The sequence below is a fragment of the Miscanthus floridulus genome, unplaced genomic scaffold (genome assembly GCF_019320115.1).
Source record: "Miscanthus floridulus cultivar M001 unplaced genomic scaffold, ASM1932011v1 fs_877_1_2, whole genome shotgun sequence".
In the NCBI taxonomy this organism is placed as follows: domain Eukaryota; kingdom Viridiplantae; phylum Streptophyta; class Magnoliopsida; order Poales; family Poaceae; genus Miscanthus; species Miscanthus floridulus.
Genome location: NW_027097387.1, coordinates 38,133 through 59,948, shown reverse-complemented (window position 1 = coordinate 59,948; position 21,816 = coordinate 38,133). Strand labels below are relative to the sequence as shown.

The window sequence follows — 21,816 nt, the reverse complement described above, 5'->3', positions numbered from 1 at the left end:
CCTGGTTGGAAGTGGGACGATATAAGTATGGATTTTATCACGGGTTTGCCCACTACTCAAAAAGGACATGATTCGATTTGGGTAATTGTGGATCGTCTTACCAAGACCGCTCATTTCTTGCCTGTCAAAACAGATTATCGACCACCTCAATATGCCGAGAAGTATATCGCAGAAATTGTGAGGTTGCATGGTATACCAAAGACCATAGTATCTGATAGAGGCTCACAGTTCACGGCTCACTTTTGGGAACATTTACACAAAGGCTTAGGAACTAGTTTGATTCGCAGTACCGCTTATCATCCTCAGACAGATGGTCAGACTGAACGAGTGAATGCTGTTTTGGAGGATATGTTAAGAGCCTGTGTATTGTCTTCTAAGGGATCATGGGAGTCATGGTTACCGTTAGCTGAGTTTTCTTATAATAATAGTTATCAAGAAAGCATCAAGATGGCTCCCTTCGAAGCTTTATATGGCAGAAAATATAGAACACCATTCAATTGGGTCGAGCCTGGAGATAGAAGGTATTATGGCATTGACTTTGTAGAAGAAGCCGAGAAGAAAGTTCATATTATTCAGCAGAATATGAAAGCGGCCCAATCACGTCAGAAAAGTTATACAGACAGAAGAAGGAGACCCCTTGTGTTTGAAGTTGGTGACTATGTTTATCTGAAAGTCACGCCAATGAAGAAGAAAAGGTTTGGAGTCCGAAGAAAGCTTGCCGCGAGATTCGTAGGACCATACAAGATCTTGGAACAAAGAGGTCCGGTAGCCTACAAGTTAGAGTTACCTGAGACAATGAGTACCGTTTTCCCAGTTTTCCATGTATCACATCTCAAGAAATGTTTGCATGTTCCGGAGGAAAGAATAGAACCTCGAGGTATCCAACTCAAATCAGATTTGGTGTATCGTGAGCAACCAGTCCGGGTGTTAGACACTAAGGAACGTGCTACTCGGAATAGTGTGGTGAAAACATACAAGATACAGTGGGATCATCATGATGAGGGAGATGCAACTTGGGAAACAGGAGAGTATCTACAAAAAACTTATGAAGATTTTTATAACAAATGGTTCGTAACCCAAATCTCGGGACGAGATTTTTATAAGGGGGGAGGGCTGTAACACCCCGGTGTTATGCCTGCATTAGGCACTGCAAATCATACATCTCATGCATCATCAAGCATCCTAATCATACATGCCTAACCATGTAAATAACAATTGAAACACTGCTTCAAAACATTTGAAACATGTTGTGGAACCAGAATGTTGCATACCTTTGTTAGAATTGTTTTGCCCTGATTTTGCTTGCTAGGTTAGTAAACATGTTTGGCTACTATTATAAATCATCTAGGATTATGTAGTTAAATTTTTGGAGCAAGGTTTGTATTCAAATTAATTCAAAATTTTGCTTCCAAAGTAATTTCCCGAAAATTAGGGTTTTGAGTTAAACATGGACTTTGATTTTTACAATTCAAAATCTAGAAAGAATTTGGCTTTGGTCATAACAGCAAAGTTGTAAAGAATTAAATTCTAGTCAACTTTCATTTTTGGTACATTTTCAAAAGATGTCATTTTCTTGCTCAAAATAATATTTGAAAGATGGCATTTAAAAATTCCTTGAAAATACAAATGAAAAAGGCTTTTCCCTCCTTCGCGGGCCGCCGCCTAGCTTCTGGCCCACGGCTGAAGCCGGCCCAGCGAAGCCCCCGCGCCGCTCCAGCCCACCTCGCCTCGGCCCAGCCCAGCACGCTGGCTCCTTCTCCCGCGCGCCGCGCCCGTCGCCGCGCCACGCCCCCGACCGCGTCAGGGCTTGCCCGCCGCGTGGCGCCACCCGTCGACGGCGGCCTGACACCGCGTCCACGTGCCGCGGCAGCTCTGGCACTGCTGGCCACTGCTTAAGCTACCGCAGAGCTCGCCCGGCATCGCATTTCCTGCTCCTCCCTTCGTCTCTCTCTCGGACAGCAGCGCGCGCGCGCCCGGCATCTCCACCGCGCACCGCGCCTTGCCGGAGCTCGCTCGCCCGGCCACCACAGCTTGCCGGCGACCACTCCGTCTCGCCTACAGCTCCGCCGTCACCCCGCGCACCCCGTGCTCTCGCTACTTTGCTGTGGTAAGCATCCCGTCCTTGGGAATTGCTCGCCGGAGCACGGCCGAGCTCGCTGGTGAGCTCCGCTCCCGTGGACTCCCCCTCTCCGCTCCTCTTCCCACCTTTGCTTCACGCGCGCAAGCACCGCACGGCGACGTTGAGTCTCCCGAGCGCCTCCTTTCACCATGCCGTGGCCGGAGATGCTCCACCGGCGACGACCCGCGCCGCCGCTCCGCCATTGCCGTCGCTGAGCCTCTCTCCCCTGCACCGCCCCTCCCTATTCACCTCTATCCGACGCGGTTTGTCATGGGGAGCACGTTGGTGCTCTCCGTTTCGCCGGGGACCTTGCCGTCGGCGAGAGCCGGCCGGTCAACAGCGGCCCTGCCTTGGCTTTGGCTGACGCGTGGGTTCGGCTTGACCGTGGGTCCCGCATGGCAGTCACTCTGGATGTACAGCACCGGGTGCACCCAGCAGTTTTGTCAGCTGATTTTTTTTAAAGAGTTTAAGAAATGATTTTTCAGATTTCTGTGAAATGCTTTGGAAAATAGTTGTATGCTCAAATTTGCTCCAAATTTGTTGAAACAAATTTTGCTAGGTTCCTTATCACCAGATCTACTTGGGAAAATTTTTGCATATCATTTTTGAGATACTTTTCTGTAGAACTTTATTTAATCATGTATATTGCTGATAACTTGAAAAATGTGTAGAAAAATCTATAGGCTTCAGAAAAATATGATTCCAAGTTTGTTAATCTTCTTATGTAATGTACTTCCTAGGAAAAATATGTTTCATGCATGAGCTGTGGGAAAATTTTGAGGTGTAGTTCAAGTACCTTTAATGGCTGATTTTTGTTATTTTAGCTAGAGATCAAACTTTGTATAAAACATGCATGTGATAAATTTGGTACAGTCATTGTATGCTATGAAGAACATAGGAAAAATACTAATTCTGTTGTTTGCCACTTTTCACAGTACAAAGTATTTTCATGTTCATAATCATGCCATAGCTTGTTATTTTTGTGTAGACTAATCCACTCATTCAAATATCATGAAAATCTGTTAGTAAACTACTTAGGATAGTACTATGCTGTAGTAATTTTCTAAGATTTTTCTAAGCAAGAAAAATAGAGGTTGCTATTCAAACCCATTATTAATTAGGGTTTAATTAAGGGTTGCTTTTTGTGGGATTTAAGAAATTAGAAAAGCTTTGGTGTATCTTTGAAGCATTTAATAAGATGTGTTGATTTAGCCTATGAGGAGTAGAAGAGAATGCAGTAGATGACATGTGCTTGCAGTATATTTCTTGGATGATGTTGACTACCTCGCGTTCCAACATATCCATTGTATTCATCTCATCCGATGCACCGATTGCATAAGCACTTACACACATTGCATTATACAGGATCGCAAACCGAGAACCCAGTCGTCATACCCGAGGAGCCCGAGGAGCAGTTCGAGGTGCAGCCGCAGGAAGTGCCTGAAGCCGACGAGGAGGACGTTGAGGAACTTCCGGAGTGCCCTGATCACCGTCCGAGCTCCTTCGAGAGAGGCAAGCCCCGGAGCATTTTTCTCCCGGTTTGCAATGATTTAATTCAATGCTTTACTTTAAGTGATGCATTACGTTCAGGAGTTGTTTGCAACCGTTGCTGCATTATACCTTGTTTACCTTTGTTATACTATATCCTTGTTACCCTGGTACCCGCAGTCGAGTCAATGCTTAGCTGGCTTAGACCGGTAGAAGTCGGGTGATTTCCTATCACCTGCGAGCTATAGGTGGTTACCTGGATCTGCTTGGATGACTATGAAGTCATGGTATAACTAAGTGTTAAATGAAGTTGAGACCGGACGGAGACTTGCAGAGTTTTGGACTGTAGTGTTTCCGTCTGTGTCGATTAAGGACCGACCGTTGTTGGGCCTCGAGTCATGTTGAACGCATGCCTTACATTTAGCTGGCCGGATAAAGTACCTTCCGACCGCGAAGCTGGGAGATTTTTCGGGCCGAGTAGATTGCCCGCAACGCACTGTGCCGGAGCAGGTGTGGTAGGACACGGGGGCGAGATGATAAGACCAAAGTGCAGTCGGTCGGCCCCCGGGTACATGTGGTTCCTAGCAAACTCGAGATACCTGGAAAGTTGACTCGGTGATCAATATCTCACTTTAGCGGGTGAGTGAGGTTTGTGTAAGGAATAAATCACCAGCTGGTTAGGAATCGATTCGAATCGCCATCGCTCCTGGATAGTGAGCACTTGACTTGAGTTACTTCATCGTAGTAAATGTTTATGGAACACTTGGATAGTTATAATGAATATGACAGTATGGAAGTTGTTTAATGATCATTGATTATCGCTATCTGCTTAATCATATGTTTACTCTAGTATAGGGGCAAATCTAGTCGACAGGTTCATAATAATTAACTTGGCAATAATGCTTTCAGAAAGGTTCTTGAAATGCTAAAAATGCTTCTTTTGCAAATGAGTCAGCTACCCTACTATAAAGCCCTTCATAATCCTTGGTGTCACTTATTTTCGGTTATGTCGGGTAAGTCTAGCTGAGTACCTTCTCGTACTTAGGGTTTTATTCCCACTTGTTGCAGATGGGCAGATGTATTACGGCTACTGTATCAACTGCCTTTATCCTGCGATGGGTGATGCTTAGGACCATGGGCATGGTCATTCCTTACGTCTCGTCTGATGCTTTTGTTGGAGATGATCATTCGCTGGCACTATATTAAAACTCCGCGTGAGTGTGTGTGGTTTGAACAAATGACTTCCGCTACTTTTATTCGAACTGGTTTTGTAATAACTATGTTGAAACTCTGATGTATCTGAGATTACGAACTTTTATGTAATATGTGATGGTGACCGTTAAACTTATTACGATCTTGGCTGGAATGGAAGTTGGTTTGAAATTCTTCGTGATTTCACGGACTACCGGGTTATATGGGCTTAAGTTTGCTAAATCGTCTGCTCTGGCGGATGATTTTCTTACTTAATTTCGTATAATTGGTCGGTTCTGTTACATCTGCATCTGTGGCTTCTGCTTCTGGTGGTTCTTGAGTTGAGAGTTGAGATTGAGACAGTGAGAGTGTGAGACTTGAGAGGTGGCTGAGAGCCTTAGACTTGATTATGATCTGTATCTGTGATGTATCATGTAAACCTTTGAACATGTTTAAGACTTATAAGAGTTGTGCTGCACTCTTTTTCCCTTTCTGGGGTTTCTCACAAGGGTGAGTTTTACCCAGAAAGGTTTTTAATGAGGCAGCATTGCACACAGCTCAGTTATCATTTTAATTTCCTCTTGTTCTCTGTGTGTATGGTTTTGGTTTTGGTTTGAAGCTCTTCTGGGAAAAAATACTTCAAATTTGAATACTTCTTGTTTACATGATTTTTTTTGATGTGTTTTGAACCTACGGGCCTCGGGCTGGCACGGCCTGCTGATTTGGCCGTGCCTAGCAGGCCGGCCCGCACGGATTTAGGCCCACGGGCCCGTGCTTGGGCTGATGGCAAGGCACGAGGCCCGCAGCGGCACGGCACGGGAGGCACGGCGTGCCGTGCCGGCCCGACATGAGCACGGAGAGTGGGGTTGCGAGGGGTGGCGATCATGAGCGATGTATTATAGCAAATTAGAAATTTCATGAGTCCCTTTACTTCTTGTTTCTATTAAAAACTGTTATAGAAGAATCCCTTTAATTTGTACCAGATATGAAAAAAGGTATGTTATAGCAAATTGAGAAAAGTCTTGTCGACTCGGTCTTGAGATGTGGGACGGTGACATCCGACATGGCGTCCCTAGCAACTAGCGTAGTTGCTTGGCAAATGGCTACGACATGTTGTTGGCCCGTCACGCGACTTGGCTCGTCGACGCCTGGCATGGGATGAAAATTGAAAAGGACGGGGGATCCCCTCTGCCCCTCTCCGTTCTCTGAGGGAGTAGAGAGTTTTTGAGAGAGAAGAAAAAATTTTAGGCCCTGTTTAGATCTTTGGAATTGAATTTATTTTAATAATCATAATTTAGACATATATTAATTAAGCTAATATGGTTATATATTATGAATTATATTTGTATATTATTATTGGTTATACGAGAGAGATACTTATGTGTTGTATTTATAGCGTAGGGGAGCGAGTTGAAGAGCGTGTTATAAGTTGTAAAATAAAATTATAGAATGGTGATATATAGAATCAATTTCTATCTTTCACCCTATAAATTTGAGATAGGCTTATATGTGAACTTTGGTAAGTGATGGAATGTTAAATTTCAAATAATTTATTAAGTAGATTTCAGTTCCTATAAATAAAAGGATCCAAACGAACCCTTATAATAAGAGTCTCATTTTTTCTATTCAGTTATGTTTACCGTGGATTATAAGAGACCTTGTTTTGTCAATCTGGTGAAGTCGTTCTGTGCGCACTGTTGAATTGAAGTTGCATAGACAAAGCTGAAAGCGATCTCTTGGAGCGCTCCGATCCCTTGAGTAGTCACTACGCCCTCTTGTGTCTTGCCTGACGCAAGGATAGGATGGTGACCTATATATTTGCGCCCATTGTTTAAAACTTTCCTTATTACACGTCCATGTCAATGCTTATCCTGATATCAAAGAACACCTTCGTTTCCGATCCTAAGAGAACAACGGCATATATGCTTTCCCCACGGGCCACGGCAGGATGGAGTCATGGATGCTTTGCTGAAAACAAAAGCATCCTAATAATACACCGTGACGACGACGGACAGGGACAGAGCCAACAAGGCATTTATCTGAGTCAAGTACAGTGATGACGGCCGGACAGGCTAAGGGCAGTCCCAATGGTGCATTGATGATGGTTTCTATCCTCATTAAATGATTTGCCACGTAGGCAAAATGCTGACATGGCAACGTAATTAATGAAGAAAGAGAGCAAAAATCATAGACCTGGTTTCTTCATGAAGAAACCAGGTCTACTCTTGACCCAATGCACCAAGAAACCATGAAATCGCCATTGGGGAGAAACTACCAGTTTCTAGGAAGCTCGTGTCGCACTCCCATTGGAGGAAAAGATAGAGTTGGGAGAGAGAAAGAGAAAATAGTTATTACTAATAGAAACCATGGGTTGGAAAACAGTACTTTTTTGGTGCGATATCCTATGTTATAGAAACTACTAGTTTCTTTCATTGGGACTGCCCTAAGGCGGTGGGGACTAAAGTGTAGCAGTTGTCACATCGAATGTTACATGGGGTGTTTGAATACTAGTAAAAAAAAACAAATTACAGAACTCCGTAGTAATCCATGAGACGAATTTATTAAGCTTAATTAATCCATCATTAGCACATTTTTACTGTGGCACAATATTATCAAATCATGGACTAATTAGACTTAATAAATTCATCTCGCAAATTAGTCTTAATCTGTGCAATTAGTTATTTTTTTAGTCTATATTTAATACTCCATATATGTGTCAAACATACGATATGATAGGGACTAAACTTTAAACTCAGGGGTCCTGCACCCCCTAAGGTCATCGCAAGACCGGAGGCACAATATGTTGAGTATTGGTATTGTTCATAATCATCGTTTAATCCAAGCAGGCACGTCACGGTCGCCCCCGCGCGGAGAACATCTCCGCGGAAATATAAACGTGATGTGACCATTTTAGTTGCCGAAGAAAACCAAGCCTGCACCTGAAAAGTTGACCAGTGCCAGCTGGGTCGTCGCGCGTCGCCCAAGCAACGACCATTGCCTGCCGCCGCCCCCCCCCCCTCTCTCTCTCTATCTATCTATCTATCTATCTATCTATCTATATATATATATATATATATATATATATATATATATATATATATATATATATATATATATATATATATATATATATATTATTGGAAGCATAGGGCTTCCAATAGTTACAGAAAGCCCCAGCTTAAACCCTAGCCGGTCCAACCAAATCAAGAAGCCAGTCGGACCAGCCATCCAACCGCACCACCCAACCAGCCCGCTGGCCCACCCACAGGCCCACCAGGCCTCACCTTTCCAGACCATATATATTCCCTCAAACCCTAGTGCCCACACATCCACCACTGCCCGTCGTCCCCCGCCACGTTCTCTCTCTACTTTCTCTCTCCTCTCATTTTTGCTCAGATCCAGATCCAGATCCAGATCGGCTCATTGCCCGTGGCCTCGTCCATCCCCCAGCGGCGGCGGTGCCTCCTCCAACCCCCACCGGTGCTGAGGTTACCCATTAAACCCTACACCTAGGGTTTCCCATTTGATCCACAACAATGAACCCATAACATAACAACGTACGCTGAGGTTACCTTGGTTTGCTAGTTTTTCCACGCCTTGGCATCCTACGGTTGTATAATATAAATATTAAAATTGCATGAAACCCTAAGTAATGACAATTCTTTGGTTGAAAAATCTGACTAATATATACCAAATCGATGTGAAAAAAAACTAGGAGGGAGTGAGGATACCTTGCTATCCAAGATCTACGGATCAAAACAAAGTTTCCAAGGTCAAATATGCCGATTCGTGAGGTAGGGCGAAGTGGGGAGAGAAAAAACCCGAGAGGGAGGAGAAAGAAGAGGAAGAAGGCTCGGGCAGGAAGGTTGGGCACCAGGTTAAAACACCACCTCGACGCCATAGATCTTGGTGCCAAGCTCGGCGCCAATAACCCAGGCGTCGACCTCGGCACCAATAACCACGGCGCCAAGCTCGGCGCCAATAACCCCAGCGCCGTGCTGCCTGCCAGGTCAGCGTCGACGCCGCCAACGTGGCCCCGAAACCTAGGCGCCAAACCCTCTGGCGCCGAGACGTGTAAGCTCGGCGCCACTAACGACGGCGCCGAGCTAGGGGTCCAGATTTTGAAAGCATACCTTCAGGGCATATTTGTGACAAACTTTCAAAAAAAGGGCAAAAAACAAAAAATTCGGGAGCACAGAGGAGAGAGTGTGTGGCTTGCGTTGGAAAACATGGAAGGTTTCAACCTGTGAGTTGACATGGCCTGCTGTTTTTGTCAGGGGCTAAGAGTATCTCCAGCAATCCCCAATACCACCTATCATCCCCATAAAACTATCATATTAAGGGAGATAGTCACTTCTTCCTTCTCCAGCAGCCCCCAATAGCCCTCGTTTTTATTGGTGGCCACCAAAAAACACCCCTTCTCCCCTCAAATGAAGGGGGAGTTGCATCTCCCCTAATAGAGTGGGGCCCATCATAACTGTCTCCTTCTTCCTCTGCTCACCACTCCGCGTCTTCCAGGTAGGAGGAGAAGGAGGCGGTGTCACAAGCGATGCCGCGCCAGGCGCAGTAGTCGCGGTCGTCGTCCCAGTCCGCTAGCACGTTGGCCGCTTTCCCGAACCCCGCCTTGACCGCCATCAGCGCATGGCCATCCCCGTCCCCTCCACCTCCTCCCGCCGCTGCCGCCGTCGACAGCGCAACCGCAATAAGCAGCACCGCCTCCGCCGCCGACCGCAGCCGCCCTCGCTGCCATTCCAGCGTGCGAATCCGCAAGAACCTTTCCTAACCGTCCCTTTCTTCCCCAAAGCCACCGCCTTTCCGGCAACAGCCAACCCCGGCGGGCCAAGAAGTCCTTGCCCATGTCGCAACTAGCACCGGCGCAGGTGCTTCTGCTGCTGCTCCATGCCCATGTCCATGTGACAGGCACCAAGGAGGGACGGAGGCAGAGAGGGAGTAGGAGTGGTTGCATCTCCTAGCAGGAGCTCAGGTCCACGGCCATGGCCGGGGCGGAGGGTCGCCGGGGCTGGCGTGCGCACACAGGGCGGAGGGGCGCCATGGTGAAGGGTCGAGATGGCGACTAGAGGGGGGGTGAATAGTCCTTTTTTAAAACTTAATCACGTTGGCTAACCGAAACAAGTGTGAAATTAAAACTATCGGTCTAGCCAAGACTACACCCCTCTATCTATGTTCACTAGCACCTTGCAAAGATACTAATCAAGCAACAAAGGTGCCGGGCTAGCTATAGCTCTCCTAACCAATTCTAGAAGCAAGGTCACACAAACCTATGCCACTAGTACTTTAAGCTACAGGGGAGCTCCTACACATGCTAGTAAGCAAAAGCACAAAGCCAACTAAGCTCACTAGCAATGCTCAATAACAAGAAAACCAATGCCAAATTAGAGAGCGCAATTACTTAGCTACACAAACTAAGTAATGTGACTAACAAGGTTACATAAACTAAATTAGCCACGCAAGGGAGCTACTTCTATGCTACACAAGCATGAAGGTAACTAGCAAGCTACACAAGCTAACTAATTACAAAAGCAACAACACAAGCTTAATGTATATGAAAGTAAACGCAAGCTTGTGTAACGGAGATGCAAACCAACGGGAAGAACAAGGTTGACACGATGATTTTTCTCCCGAGGTTCACGTGTTTGTCAACACGCTAGTCCTCGTTGTGTCGACCGCTCACTTGGTGGTTCGGCGGCTAATTGGCATCACCCGCCAAGCCCGCACGTCGGGCGCCGCAAGAACCTACCCCTTGAGTGAGGGTAGCTCAATGACACGCTTTACTAATGTTGCTCTTCGCGACTCCCGCGGGGCGAGCACAAGTGCCCCTCACAAGCACTTCTCCGGAGCGCCGCACAAGCTTCTTGCGCGCTTCGACGGAGACCACCACCAAGCCGTCTAGGAGGTGGCAACCTCCAAGAGTAACAAGCACCACCGGCTTGCAACTCGATCACCTAGTGCCACTCGATGCAACCTCACGATGCAATCGCACTAGAATCGCTCACTCACACAATCGGATGATCACTATCAAGTATATGTGTGATGGAGGGCTCCCAAGCACTCACAAGCATGGACACTAAGTCCCTTGAGGTGCTCCACACCAGCCATGGCCGAAGGCCACTTCTATTTATAGCCCCAAGGGCTAAACTAGCCGTTACCCCTTCACTGGGCAACGATCGGGCCGACCGGACGCTCCGGTCGTGTTGACCGAACGCTGGACCTCAGCGTCCGGTCGCCCGCAGACGGCCACGTGTCCCGGTTCCAACGATCACTTGACTTGACCGGACGCAGCAGCTTTCAACTGACCGGACGCTGAACCCCCAGCGTCCGGTCGTTTCCAGTAAGGTACCGACCTCGACCGGACGCGTCCGGTCACACTTGATCGGACGCAGCCAGCGTCCGGTCACACTTCCAGCTTCTGCGTCACCGTACGTCAGCCTGACCGGACACAGCCTGCCAGCGTCCGGTGCATTCAGATCCAGCGTCCGGTCAGTTGACCGACGCCAGCATCTTCGCGATCAACTCGTTTTCACTTCTAACTTCTTCACCCTTGCTCCAATGTGCTAACCACCAAGAATTTGCATCCGGCGTAATAGAAAATAGGCATTCTATTTTCCCAAAACCCATCTCACCCCTGCAAACACCACCTCCTTTGTAAATGTGCCAACACAACTAAGTGTACACCACCATGTGTATGTGTGTTAGCATTTTCACAATCATTTCCCAAAGGATGTTAGCCACTCAACTTACCACGCCACTCGATCCTAGCGACAATGCAAAGTTAGATCACTCGAGTGGCACTAGATGACCGATATGCAAACAAGTTTGCCCCTCTTGATAGTACGGCCATCTATCCTAAACCCGGTCATAAACTTCTCTAAACACCTATGACCGGTGAAATGAAATGCCCTAGGTTATACCTTTGCCTTGCGCATTCCATTCCATCTCCTTCAATGTCGATGCAACACATGCACCAACACGATCAACAATGATATGATCCACTTCATATCATCACATGATCATATTGGTTCATCGATCTTGACTCTAGTTGCTCTTCACCGTTGCTATCGTCCATCGGCGCCAAGTCTTGCTCAAGCTTCACCGCCACGCGGTCCATCACTCCAAAGCCTTTGACTTGCCCTTCACGCTTGCAACCGGTCCATCAAGCTAAGTCTTGTCTTGATCTTCTCCACCTTGATCACATGACTCAATGTCATGTCTCATGTGCAATAAGCTCCTTCATCATCACATGTGTGAGCTTTGCAACATCTCCAAGCCATTTTCACCTCCATGTCATATGTTGCTCATACACATGTACCTGTGGACTAATCACCTGTGTATCTCACATAAACACAATTAGTCCACCTAGGTTGTCACTCAATTACCAAAACCAACAAGGACCTTTCACATGGCCGGGTGGACCTGCGCTTGCGATGGGGAGCGGCGGCGGCGTTGATGGGTCGCGATGCGGGAGAGAGGAACTGTGGGGAGAGAAGAAAAAAATAGAAAAAAGTAGATAAATAAATTGTTGCTGACATGTGGGTCCTACATATTGGGGGTGATTATTGGTGATCTGCTGTAGCATCTCTCCCGATTGTTCAAAAAGTAATATTGGGCCACCCCTAATACCATCTTATTGTGGGAGTTGTACTGGGGAGGTGCTGGAGATGCTCTAATGTTCCTATTAGGGCATCTGCAATGGCAATTTATAAATAGCTAGCTAGATAAGGAATAAAAATAATAAAAAATAAACACTATAGTGAAAAGTTATGTGAGCAGTGAGAGAAGTGTTTCTAAGAGCGTGCTAGACTAGCTATTTAGAAGGTCGCTAGGTATTTGATGAAATTCCTCCAACTCTAGGCCTCGTTCACTTTGAAAAAAAGTGAACCCGATGAATAGTACTACTTTCGTCTTATTTAGCAAATATTGTCCAATCGTGGACCAACTAGGCTCAAAAGATTCATCTCGTGATTTCCAACTAAACCGTGTAATTAGTTATTTTTTTATCTACATTTAATACTCCATACAAGCGGCTAAAAATTGTTGTGATGAAGAGAGAGTGAAAAAACTTGGAATTTGAATGGCATCTAAACAAGGCCTAGTATTTGGGAATCATTGGGCGCGAGCGCGACGGACAAAATTTTGTGACTCTGACGTGCCACGTACAAAGTACTCCGTAGCTATAGAGGCCCAGGGTGTGGTCAGCCTCCGGTTGAGGTCAGTCAGGGCGTGTTTGTTAACCGCACGCCTCAGCCTGCATCGCATTGGTCAGGCTGCTGTCATGCAATTACTCATCGTTTGGTTGCCTGGACGCATACAGCATGGCCGAGCAAAGAAATTGATTGGTTGCCTGGGCGCATGAGCTAGCCTTGCACCGCTGCTCTCTCATCTCATGCAGCTACCACGCCGCAGCCTGCATCAGCCGGCCTGGCCCGACGGAAACGCTTGATTCCTATGTTTTCTACGGGCCTGGCTGGGAGACGCATCTTGCACCGCTGGAGCAGTCAAGCAAACACGCAGACCCAACAGCCCCTCGAGGACGCCATGCAACGTGTCGGCGTGCCCGACCGGTGGAATCCGATGCGGGGCAGCTGTTTGGAATACAGTACCTGTCAGGCAACACATCCTGTCAGACAACGTCTCGACTCTTTTTTTTTAAAAAAAGAAACAACGTCTCGACTCTCGAGAGCTTGCCTTGGCTTTTTAAAGCTGCAAATCAAGTAGTAGTCCCGAAGAGTAATCGAGTCTGGGAACGACGGAACGGGAATAGAAATTTCAAACCATATATACTGTACTTTAGTAAATAGTATAATTGCACAAATTGCACTATATAGTACTATATTTCATCCTTCTCAAAAGAATAATAAATTCTTATTATATTTTCTAAAAGAATCAAATAATTCTCCAAACATCGTTCTTGAGATAAAGAATGGAACTGTCCTCAAAAGTCAAGCTAAAAAAGTATTGTTTGCTGATTTACTGTGAGAAAACACTGACCTTGTTCGTTTTTCTGAAAAACTATAGCTAAAAGTACTGTTTACTGATTTTTTTTAAGAAAAATATCGCTGAAATAGTATGGCTCGAAAGTCAAACGAACAGACCCACTGTACCCAAACTGTACGGTTATCATGCGTGGCCCTCAGGCTTGACGCTTCGCAGCATCCCCGACCCTGCCTGTGGGCTGTGGCTGGCTGGGCTGGGTCCTGGCTCCTGGCTCCTGGGTACACCGTACACGCGCTCTGCTACCCTTGTCTCCTCATTTCAGCGGCCGTCCCTAGAAGTCTCTGCCTCTCTGCGTGCTGCAGCTGCTTCTGCTGTTTCCCACAGTGGTTCCATGGACAGGGTTTTGAAGACCGTAATCGCGGCGAAGTTTCCGGCTTCAAGTCCTAGGTGCGCGATGGGTCCATCGCCCACCCAATTTTTTTCCAATATGTATACACAACCGGCTGCTGGACAGCTGGTTTCACACGTTCACTACTACTGTAGGGAGGAGTAGTCGCGTTCGTCGACGGATAAGGCTCCCAGCTCCCACCACCATCTCTCACACTGCCACGCGCCCCCACACCACCACCTCCACCACTGGCCATGGCGGCCAACAACCGCGACCACGGGCACATCACCTGGGTCGCCGGAGCGGGCTTCGGCGTGCTCACCGTCAACTCCGTCCTCGCCATCTACCGCGCCAGGGACGACGCCGCGGCCGTCGCCTTCGTGGCCGGTTCGTACCTCACCCTGCTCCTCCTCTTCGGCGCGCTCCGCGAGTACGAGCGCGCGCCCCCCGGGTCGCCGGCCAGGGCGCGGGCGAGGCGCGCCGTGTGGCCGCTCACCACGCTGCTCACGGTCGCCTTCGCCTGGAAGGTGGCCGCCGTGATGCCTTCGCCCGTCGCGGCCGCCGTCGTGTGGGGCCTCGCCGTGGCCACCACCGCCGGTGGCTTCTTCGCGCTCTTCGTCCCCGCCGTCTGACTGAGGCCACGGTTGGATCTCGGACCATTCTGGAGTCAGGTGCCGGCCGTCGCTGCGGTGGGCGGTGGCTCCACGGTCGCACGCCGTCCGGTCGGCTTTTTGCTCTGCTTGTGCAGGGCTCAACCTGAAGCCTTCGGAGTCGTAGTGGTATGCGTGTCAGTGTAGACGAGCTTTGGTCTGCTCGTGCTCGATCTGTGCTGTGTACAAGTACTCTAGTGTTCCTGGTTGTTCCTCCCCTGCTTCCTTTTTTATCCCTGGACGGCTAGTGCTTGTATTGTATACAGGGCACTAAGTACTACTACTACTGGTATATTTGCTGCTCTGTATACGTATGTAGTGCCCTGTTTGTAAATAAATAAATGTATATACACTCCTCTGTTCCGTAGTACCCTGATTGTATATGACGTTATATACTCCGTATATGATGTCAGCTGTGTAATTAAACGGACTTGCTGCTGATTTGTAGAAAGCGTAATGAACTTGCTGGAAATATAGCGAACTTCATCATGTCCAGACTGACTAACCGAGAACCAGTCACCACTCACCACTAATAACCACTCTGTTGTATGTATGCATAGTGAGTTCTGTATCAGCTGTAACCACTCTGCCGCCGCACCACTAATAACCACTCTGCTCCATGCCTCCATCCCTGCTCACCATCTGCGTCAACTTCATGGACGCTATTAATGTTGTTATGTCACTTTCAGATAAAAAGAAAATGTCACTCTAATCTCCGGTCTAGGTGCCGGTGTTACTAAAACTTAATACTATGCCATGGATCCGCAGCATGGGAATAGGGATCGCCTAAAGTCACAGGCCAGCTACCGCGCTGATACTTCGGCAACGCTGCCATGCATGACTTCACGGTATGGGCAACATCTTCGGTTCATCATCAATTGCGGTTAGAAAGCTTCCACCGCCCGCGGCGAGATTTGAGACCATGCATTTGGTGACTGGTCGGGTGTCGGTGCGAAAGAGCTGACGTTGGTGCTTTTTTTTTTTTTTTTAGAGGATCTGGTGAATGGTGACGACAACGGAGGATCCGAGGCAGGGACAGATCTGGGCCCCGGGTTGGGGCTGCAGCCCGGGTCCAGCTTGAGATTCCCAAAGTGTAGTTTCGGCCTCAACGCCCCACGGGGTTTTGGGCCTACAAGGCCTAGCCCTGCCCAGCCGCCGCAACGCACCGTACCGCAGTCTACAGTAACGATAGAAGGAAGCAAAAGGGAGTCGACATGTTCTATTAGGCCAGGGGTAGGTTCGTCCTTTTAGGTGGCTGGGGAGAGGTGAAGACATTACAGGAAAAGGAAAATTAGAGTAGATGGATGAAATCTCTTGGATCGAAGCAATTTGCAGTCCCATTCAAATTATGAAAGACAGGCGAGTTGAATGTTAAATCTTGTGAGGTTTGCGAACTGGATGTCAAATATTGAAATTTCTCCCATAAAACCTTCTATATATTCCGTTCTAGTGTTTTCCAAGAAAAATCGCCTCTAGGCTCGGTAACGCGATCACCAGAAAAGCCGAGTCTGCTATTCCGTCTTTCTTGCTCAATATATGTGGAGATTGGGGGTCACTCGCATCTGCGTGTTCTGGACGGTGGCCGGAGGAGCAGTCGTGGTCCTAGTCACCAAAGGCAAAACCCCAGGGCATCGATCGATGTCTTCTAGAGTTCGGGGCCGCTCTGTTTTTGGTAGCGGTGTGCGACGCGCGAGGCAGTACCCCTATCGCACAGACATGCGACATCGCTTGTCGACCTCGTTGGTTCCGCTCCACCTCTCACAGCTCCTCGCCGTGTTGCTTTGTAAGCGAAATAATGTGATGCTTTGTTGTAGCTAAGAATTGAGGTGTTGGTGGCCTGTGCTGGTCCGGTGCGGTAGTGTGGTGTTGGTGTTGGACAGTTGGAGTGGACTATTGGTATTTGACGAATTTCCTGTTCGAGATGAAAATGGGGGTACATGTACCAGCTCATGTGTTGTTTAGCCTAGTTTTGAGGTTGTTTGGAGTGACCACCGCAATGTTGGGAGCATGGTGGATATACCGAGTGAATATTTCTAAGAGGTCTCTCTAAATAAAGATATATGGCCCGCTTGAACTGCTTATCATTTGTATTTACAGTATCTATCAGTCTCCTTTTCCGCTGCCTCCGCGACTACGAGCGTGCGGCCCCCGGTTCCCCGGCGCTCGAGCGGGCGAGGCGCGCGGTGTGGCCGCTCACCACGCTGCTCACCGTGGCCTTCGCGTGGAAGGTGGCGACGGTCATGCCTTCGGCCGTCGCGGCAGCCGTCGCCACCACCGCCCGTGGCTTCTTTGCTCTCTTCGTTGCCGGATGATGAAGCCATGGTCATGGATGGATCGCTCAGATGCATGCTTCAGGCAGAGCTTGTATTTTTGTACTACTGTACTAGTTATCATGTGTATATATTGTAGATATGTACATTACGCGATGCTTTTTCGTTCTACTGTATTTTGTGGTCTGTATATATAGTACCCTCGGTTTGTACTCAATGTTTGCCACATCAGCCATAAAATGAGCGAGGGAGCTGATTCAAATCTGTATGGATTATGAGGGATCAGCGAAGCTCCTTGTAAGAAAATGATGAGGTCACCGGTGAGACGGTCACTGTCCCCACTTGTCAGTCTCTCTCTCTCTCTCTCTCTCTCTCTCTCTCTCTCCTTGCGATTTATCTCGATCTGTATCGTGGCCACTACTGAGAATCAATCAGTGCTCCAGGGAATCAAAGACAAAGTTGAAAGCTCGGGAACCTGATAACATTCTTATCTTATCCCTCGGCCGCCACAGAACAATCCAGTACAATTCGAGTGCTCGTTCGTCTAAAAAATGGAAATTTTGGAGTCATCAGAACTTTCCATAATGGCAACGGATCAGGTGGAAACCAAGCTTATGTGCAAACTTTAGAAACCATCAATCTGGACCGCTGGATATGCATCCGATGGCTTCAGATAGAGGTGGGCGCGTTTTGCAATTAAACGCCCGCAATTAGCACACGAGTTGCGTTGTTTTGCGAAAACCCCCCAGCGCAAACAGGAGCCTGGTCCGTCGTTCCGGCTGGCAGCGCGTCGATTCGCGTAAGAGCCGCGGATCGCGCGTCCTTCCATCTGGCCGCCGCCGGCGCATCCAGGTCCTTCGGTCGCAGGCGAGATCCCGCCGCGTGAGCGGCCCGCCCTCCGCCTCGCCTTTCTCCGCCGCCGCCGCCCTTCCATGCGCGGCTGGCCGCACCCGTCGCCCTGCCGAGCCGGATCGACGCCGTTGCCGGCCCGCCGAGCTGCGGCTCTCAGCCGTCGCACCTCACCACCGCGGCCGCGGCCTCGCCCAGCTGCCTCGACGCCGTTGCCGGGCCGCCGAACTGCGCCTCTCGCCGTCGCAGCTCACCCCCGCGGCTGCGTCTCCGCCCAGCTGGCTCGACATGTTAGTTCTGAAGCCAATGAGAAAAGGCACTGAAGAACATAGCAGTCTGTTGCTAGTTTGCTACTGTCTGTTGTAGCCGGGTACTGAAGACAATGAGAAAAGGCACTGAAGAACATAGCAGTAGTGAAGCCAAGCATCAGCACGGACATCTAGCTGCTACTGTCTGTTGTAGTAGGAATTATTGGAAACCAAATAGTGGTTCTTCTGAAGTTTGTCAAGCTATTTTTTATGCGATGTGTATGCTGTTCAGTTAGGATGCATTGTGAAATGCAGTTCAGTTCAGTTTCATGCAAGAACTTGATTCCAGTTCAGTGGAGTCACAGAATTGAAAATAAACTATTATATTGTGCATATACATTGTGAACTATGGCTTCGGCCAGATGATCAAACTGAAGGTAGAGTCGAACTGGAATAAAAAAAGGAGCAAATTGACATCTCAAATTTGACAAGCAAGTACATTGCAATTAACTAAAAGTGTTTTCAAGAAGCATTCCATGCCTGGCGCCGCACAATAGTACATTGTTCAATTGAAATATCAGCCAACAATATTGTTTGGGCAATTGCGTGCATCATGATCCCCTTGTTGCTTACATTTTCGACACGTCCGATTACCTTTACCCTTACTTCCAGCTTTCTTCTCCTTCGTCTCCTTGCTCTTCTTAATTCTTTTGGATCTCCCTCTCGAGTTGACATCATTTGGTGGATGTATATCGACCACTTTTGGAATTTTACTACCAAGGAAAGATTCATATTCATCCTGTTTTTCAACTCTCAAAGCAGGTGTGATCTTTTGGAGAGGCTCGACTAGGTTGGATAAACTAGAATATAAAAAGTCCATCCCTTCTTCGGAGTTCTTGGCCATTTGAATAAGATCTTCAAACTTGTTGCGTGAATCTGAAATCTTTTTCCACAAGGCCACCTCCATAGGATCTTTAGGCTTTTCATCTAGTAGGTTACCTTCCTCATCAATGAATAGTTCCCTGTAAAATTAAATATCTGATCAAGACTATTGTACAAAACATAAAATATAGGTAAACAGAGAAGGAGAAAAAAAATAAAGTACACACCTTTTACATCTTTTCTCCCATCGCGTCATAATATATAACGATGGTATCTCACTTTGCTTCTCAGCTCTAAGCACTTGTATGATATGACGACATGGGATGCCATAAGACTCGTATAATTTACAGGAACACCTACCAAACATGTTTGACTTGTTCATTTGAACAACTCGGTCTTTTCCAGTTTGGCTGCTGAGGGTGAAACATTTTAGATCTTCACTCTCTGAAATACCTTGAATAATGCAATGGTCTCTTGCAGCTAAGATTTGTTCCTGAAATTTAGTGAAAACTTTATGTGTATATATCACACTACATTGCTTCTCTATGGCCCATGGTGTCATCAATTTAGGAGTGGTGTGTAGACTTGCATTGTCGGCTTTCATGCTCGCATCTTCATCAGTTGTGATTAGATGAGGTGCTACTCCACCCATAGCCTTAAGAAAGGTGTTAAACAACCATACATATGACTCGATCTTTTCATCTGCTAAGAATGCTGCCCCAAGGAAAACACTTTGCAAGTGATGATTGACACCAGTGAATGGCACAAATTTCATGTTATACTGGTTGGTGGTATATGTTGCATCTACCGAAACCACATCACCGAAAACACTATAGTTTTTCCTGCATAAAGCATCCGCCCAAAATACACGAACAAGTCGTCCTTGTTCATCCACCATAAACTCGTAAAAGATGGCTGGATTTACTTCCTTCTTTCGCTCAAGTTGTGCCACAAACATTTGTGCATCTGCATCCTTAATTTTGGTTCTGAGATCACGGTAATAGTTTTTCAAATCCATCAGTGTGCACCCAACATTCTGAAACCCACCCTCACTGACATGGAGAAGTCGATATGCCTGTGAGGTGCCAATGCTAGCCTTATGACAATTGAACAAAGCACTCTTTGCCCTCTCACTGATATTACGGTTGGATCTTAGCAAATGCCTCTTATCTGGCGACACAAAACCATGACTATGTTTCTCAACCATTGAAGCTATTCGATACTTCTTGTCGCTGCCAAGCTTCACGACAATATGTGCCTCACAACCACATCTAGTTTCCATGATATTATGTGACTTTCTTTTCTTCCCAGAATCATCACTAACATTTGTTACGTTCTCCTTTCTATACCCTTCCCTTGAACAACAATACCTCTTGAATAATATTTCGTCATTTTGCTTCTTGTGCTGACCAACACGAACTGAGAAACCAGCTTCATGTGTATATGACTTGTAGAAATCCTCCACATCTGTGAGTGTATCAAAGATCATTCCAATCCTTGGATTCAAATTTTCTTTGGAACTTGACCGTGGTGTGCTAGGATGTTCCAGTTCATCTGCAGAAACGGGATCACTTGCTCCAACGGCATCAGCGACATGATCCATGGCGGCAGCCTCGATGGAGACGGGATCTTCGACGATGACAGCATCAACGGCGACGACAACATCAGCGGGAACGTCACGCGCGCCGGACTCCATGGCAGCGGCGGCGCAGACTCACGGCCTCTTAACGTGCCTTCGCCTACAGACTGATCTGTTACAAATTGGTTACAAGCATCTCACTATCGAAACAACCATGAACGAATCCATGGTACACTCACGTACCAACAGGAGGACCGGACTCATGTACCAACGAACTCCACGGCGGACTCCAAATCGCAACCGTCTCGATCCACGCAGGGGTCAGCTTGTGGAGGCCGATCGCTTGCCGACGAGCGCGACGGCGTCCCCGGTGTGCCCGGCTCCCGGCGGCCAGACGGAAGAACCTCTTGCCGATCGCTTGCCGACGCAGGGGTCAGCTCGTCGAAGGACCTGGATGCGCCGGCGGCGGCCAGATGGAAGGACGCGCGATCCACGGCTCTTGCGCGAATCGACGCGCTGCCAGCCGGAACGACGGACCAGGCTCCTGTTTGCGCTGGGGGGTTTTCGCAAAACAACGCAACTAGTGTGCTAATTGCGGGCGTTTAATTGCAAAACGCGCCCACCTCTATCTGAAGCCATCGGATGCAGATCCAGCGGTCCAGATTGATGGTTTCCAAAGTTTGCACATAAGCTTGGTTTCCACCTGATCCGTTGCCTTTAATAATAGTATTATAGTATTGGAACTTTTAATAATAGTATTATAATATTGAAAACTTCAACAATAATGTTATAATAACAGAGAAAAGTTACTTCTATAATAGTATTATTAAAACTTTTAAAATAATATTACAATTAGAAGTAACTTTCAATACTATAGGTAACTTTTAATATTATTACATTTGAATAGTGATGATACTGCTTGCCAGGTTTATAGACCTACGGTGATCACCTTGAAAGTTCAGGGACCGGTATGACACTGCCGGCCAAGTTTAGGCACCTGCGGTGATCACCTTGAAAGTTCAGGGACCTGGATGACATCGTCTGCCAAGTTCAGGGACCTTGGATGACAGCGCCGGTCAAGTTCAGGGACCTTGGATGACAGCGCCGGTCAAGTTCAGGGACCGGTGATGAATTTTGCTCCCCATTTTGTCAGTAGCCAGCGCTCATCGGTCCCGACTCCCGAGCCTTTTGTGCCGTCCA

General features: G+C 47.5%; 3 protein-coding genes across 3 annotated transcripts; 1 reads left to right on the top strand and 2 right to left on the bottom strand.

The window, feature by feature from the left end:
* Positions 1–13,864: 13,864 nt before the first annotated feature.
* On the top strand, positions 13,865–15,158 carry LOC136533399 (uncharacterized). The gene is made up of 2 exons (XM_066525956.1): positions 13,865–14,197; positions 14,294–15,158. The coding sequence occupies exon 2, from the start codon at positions 14,393–14,395 to the stop codon at positions 14,768–14,770; it is 378 nt and encodes a 125-aa protein (XP_066382053.1). The 5' UTR covers positions 13,865–14,197; positions 14,294–14,392; the 3' UTR covers positions 14,771–15,158.
* Positions 15,159–18,732: 3,574 nt separating this feature from the next.
* Positions 18,733–19,599, bottom strand: LOC136533402 (protein FAR-RED ELONGATED HYPOCOTYL 3-like). Its single transcript, XM_066525958.1, has 2 exons — positions 19,265–19,599; positions 18,733–19,177 (listed from the first exon to the last, which is right to left on the bottom strand). Exons 1-2 carry the CDS (start codon positions 19,597–19,599, stop codon positions 18,733–18,735), a joined length of 780 nt encoding a protein of 259 aa, XP_066382055.1.
* Positions 19,600–19,867: 268 nt separating this feature from the next.
* On the bottom strand, positions 19,868–20,733 carry LOC136533397 (protein FAR1-RELATED SEQUENCE 5-like). The gene is made up of 2 exons (XM_066525955.1): positions 19,963–20,733; positions 19,868–19,879 (listed from the first exon to the last, which is right to left on the bottom strand). The coding sequence occupies exons 1-2, from the start codon at positions 20,731–20,733 to the stop codon at positions 19,868–19,870; spliced, it is 783 nt and encodes a 260-aa protein (XP_066382052.1).
* Between the last annotated feature and the right edge of the window lie 1,083 nt (positions 20,734–21,816).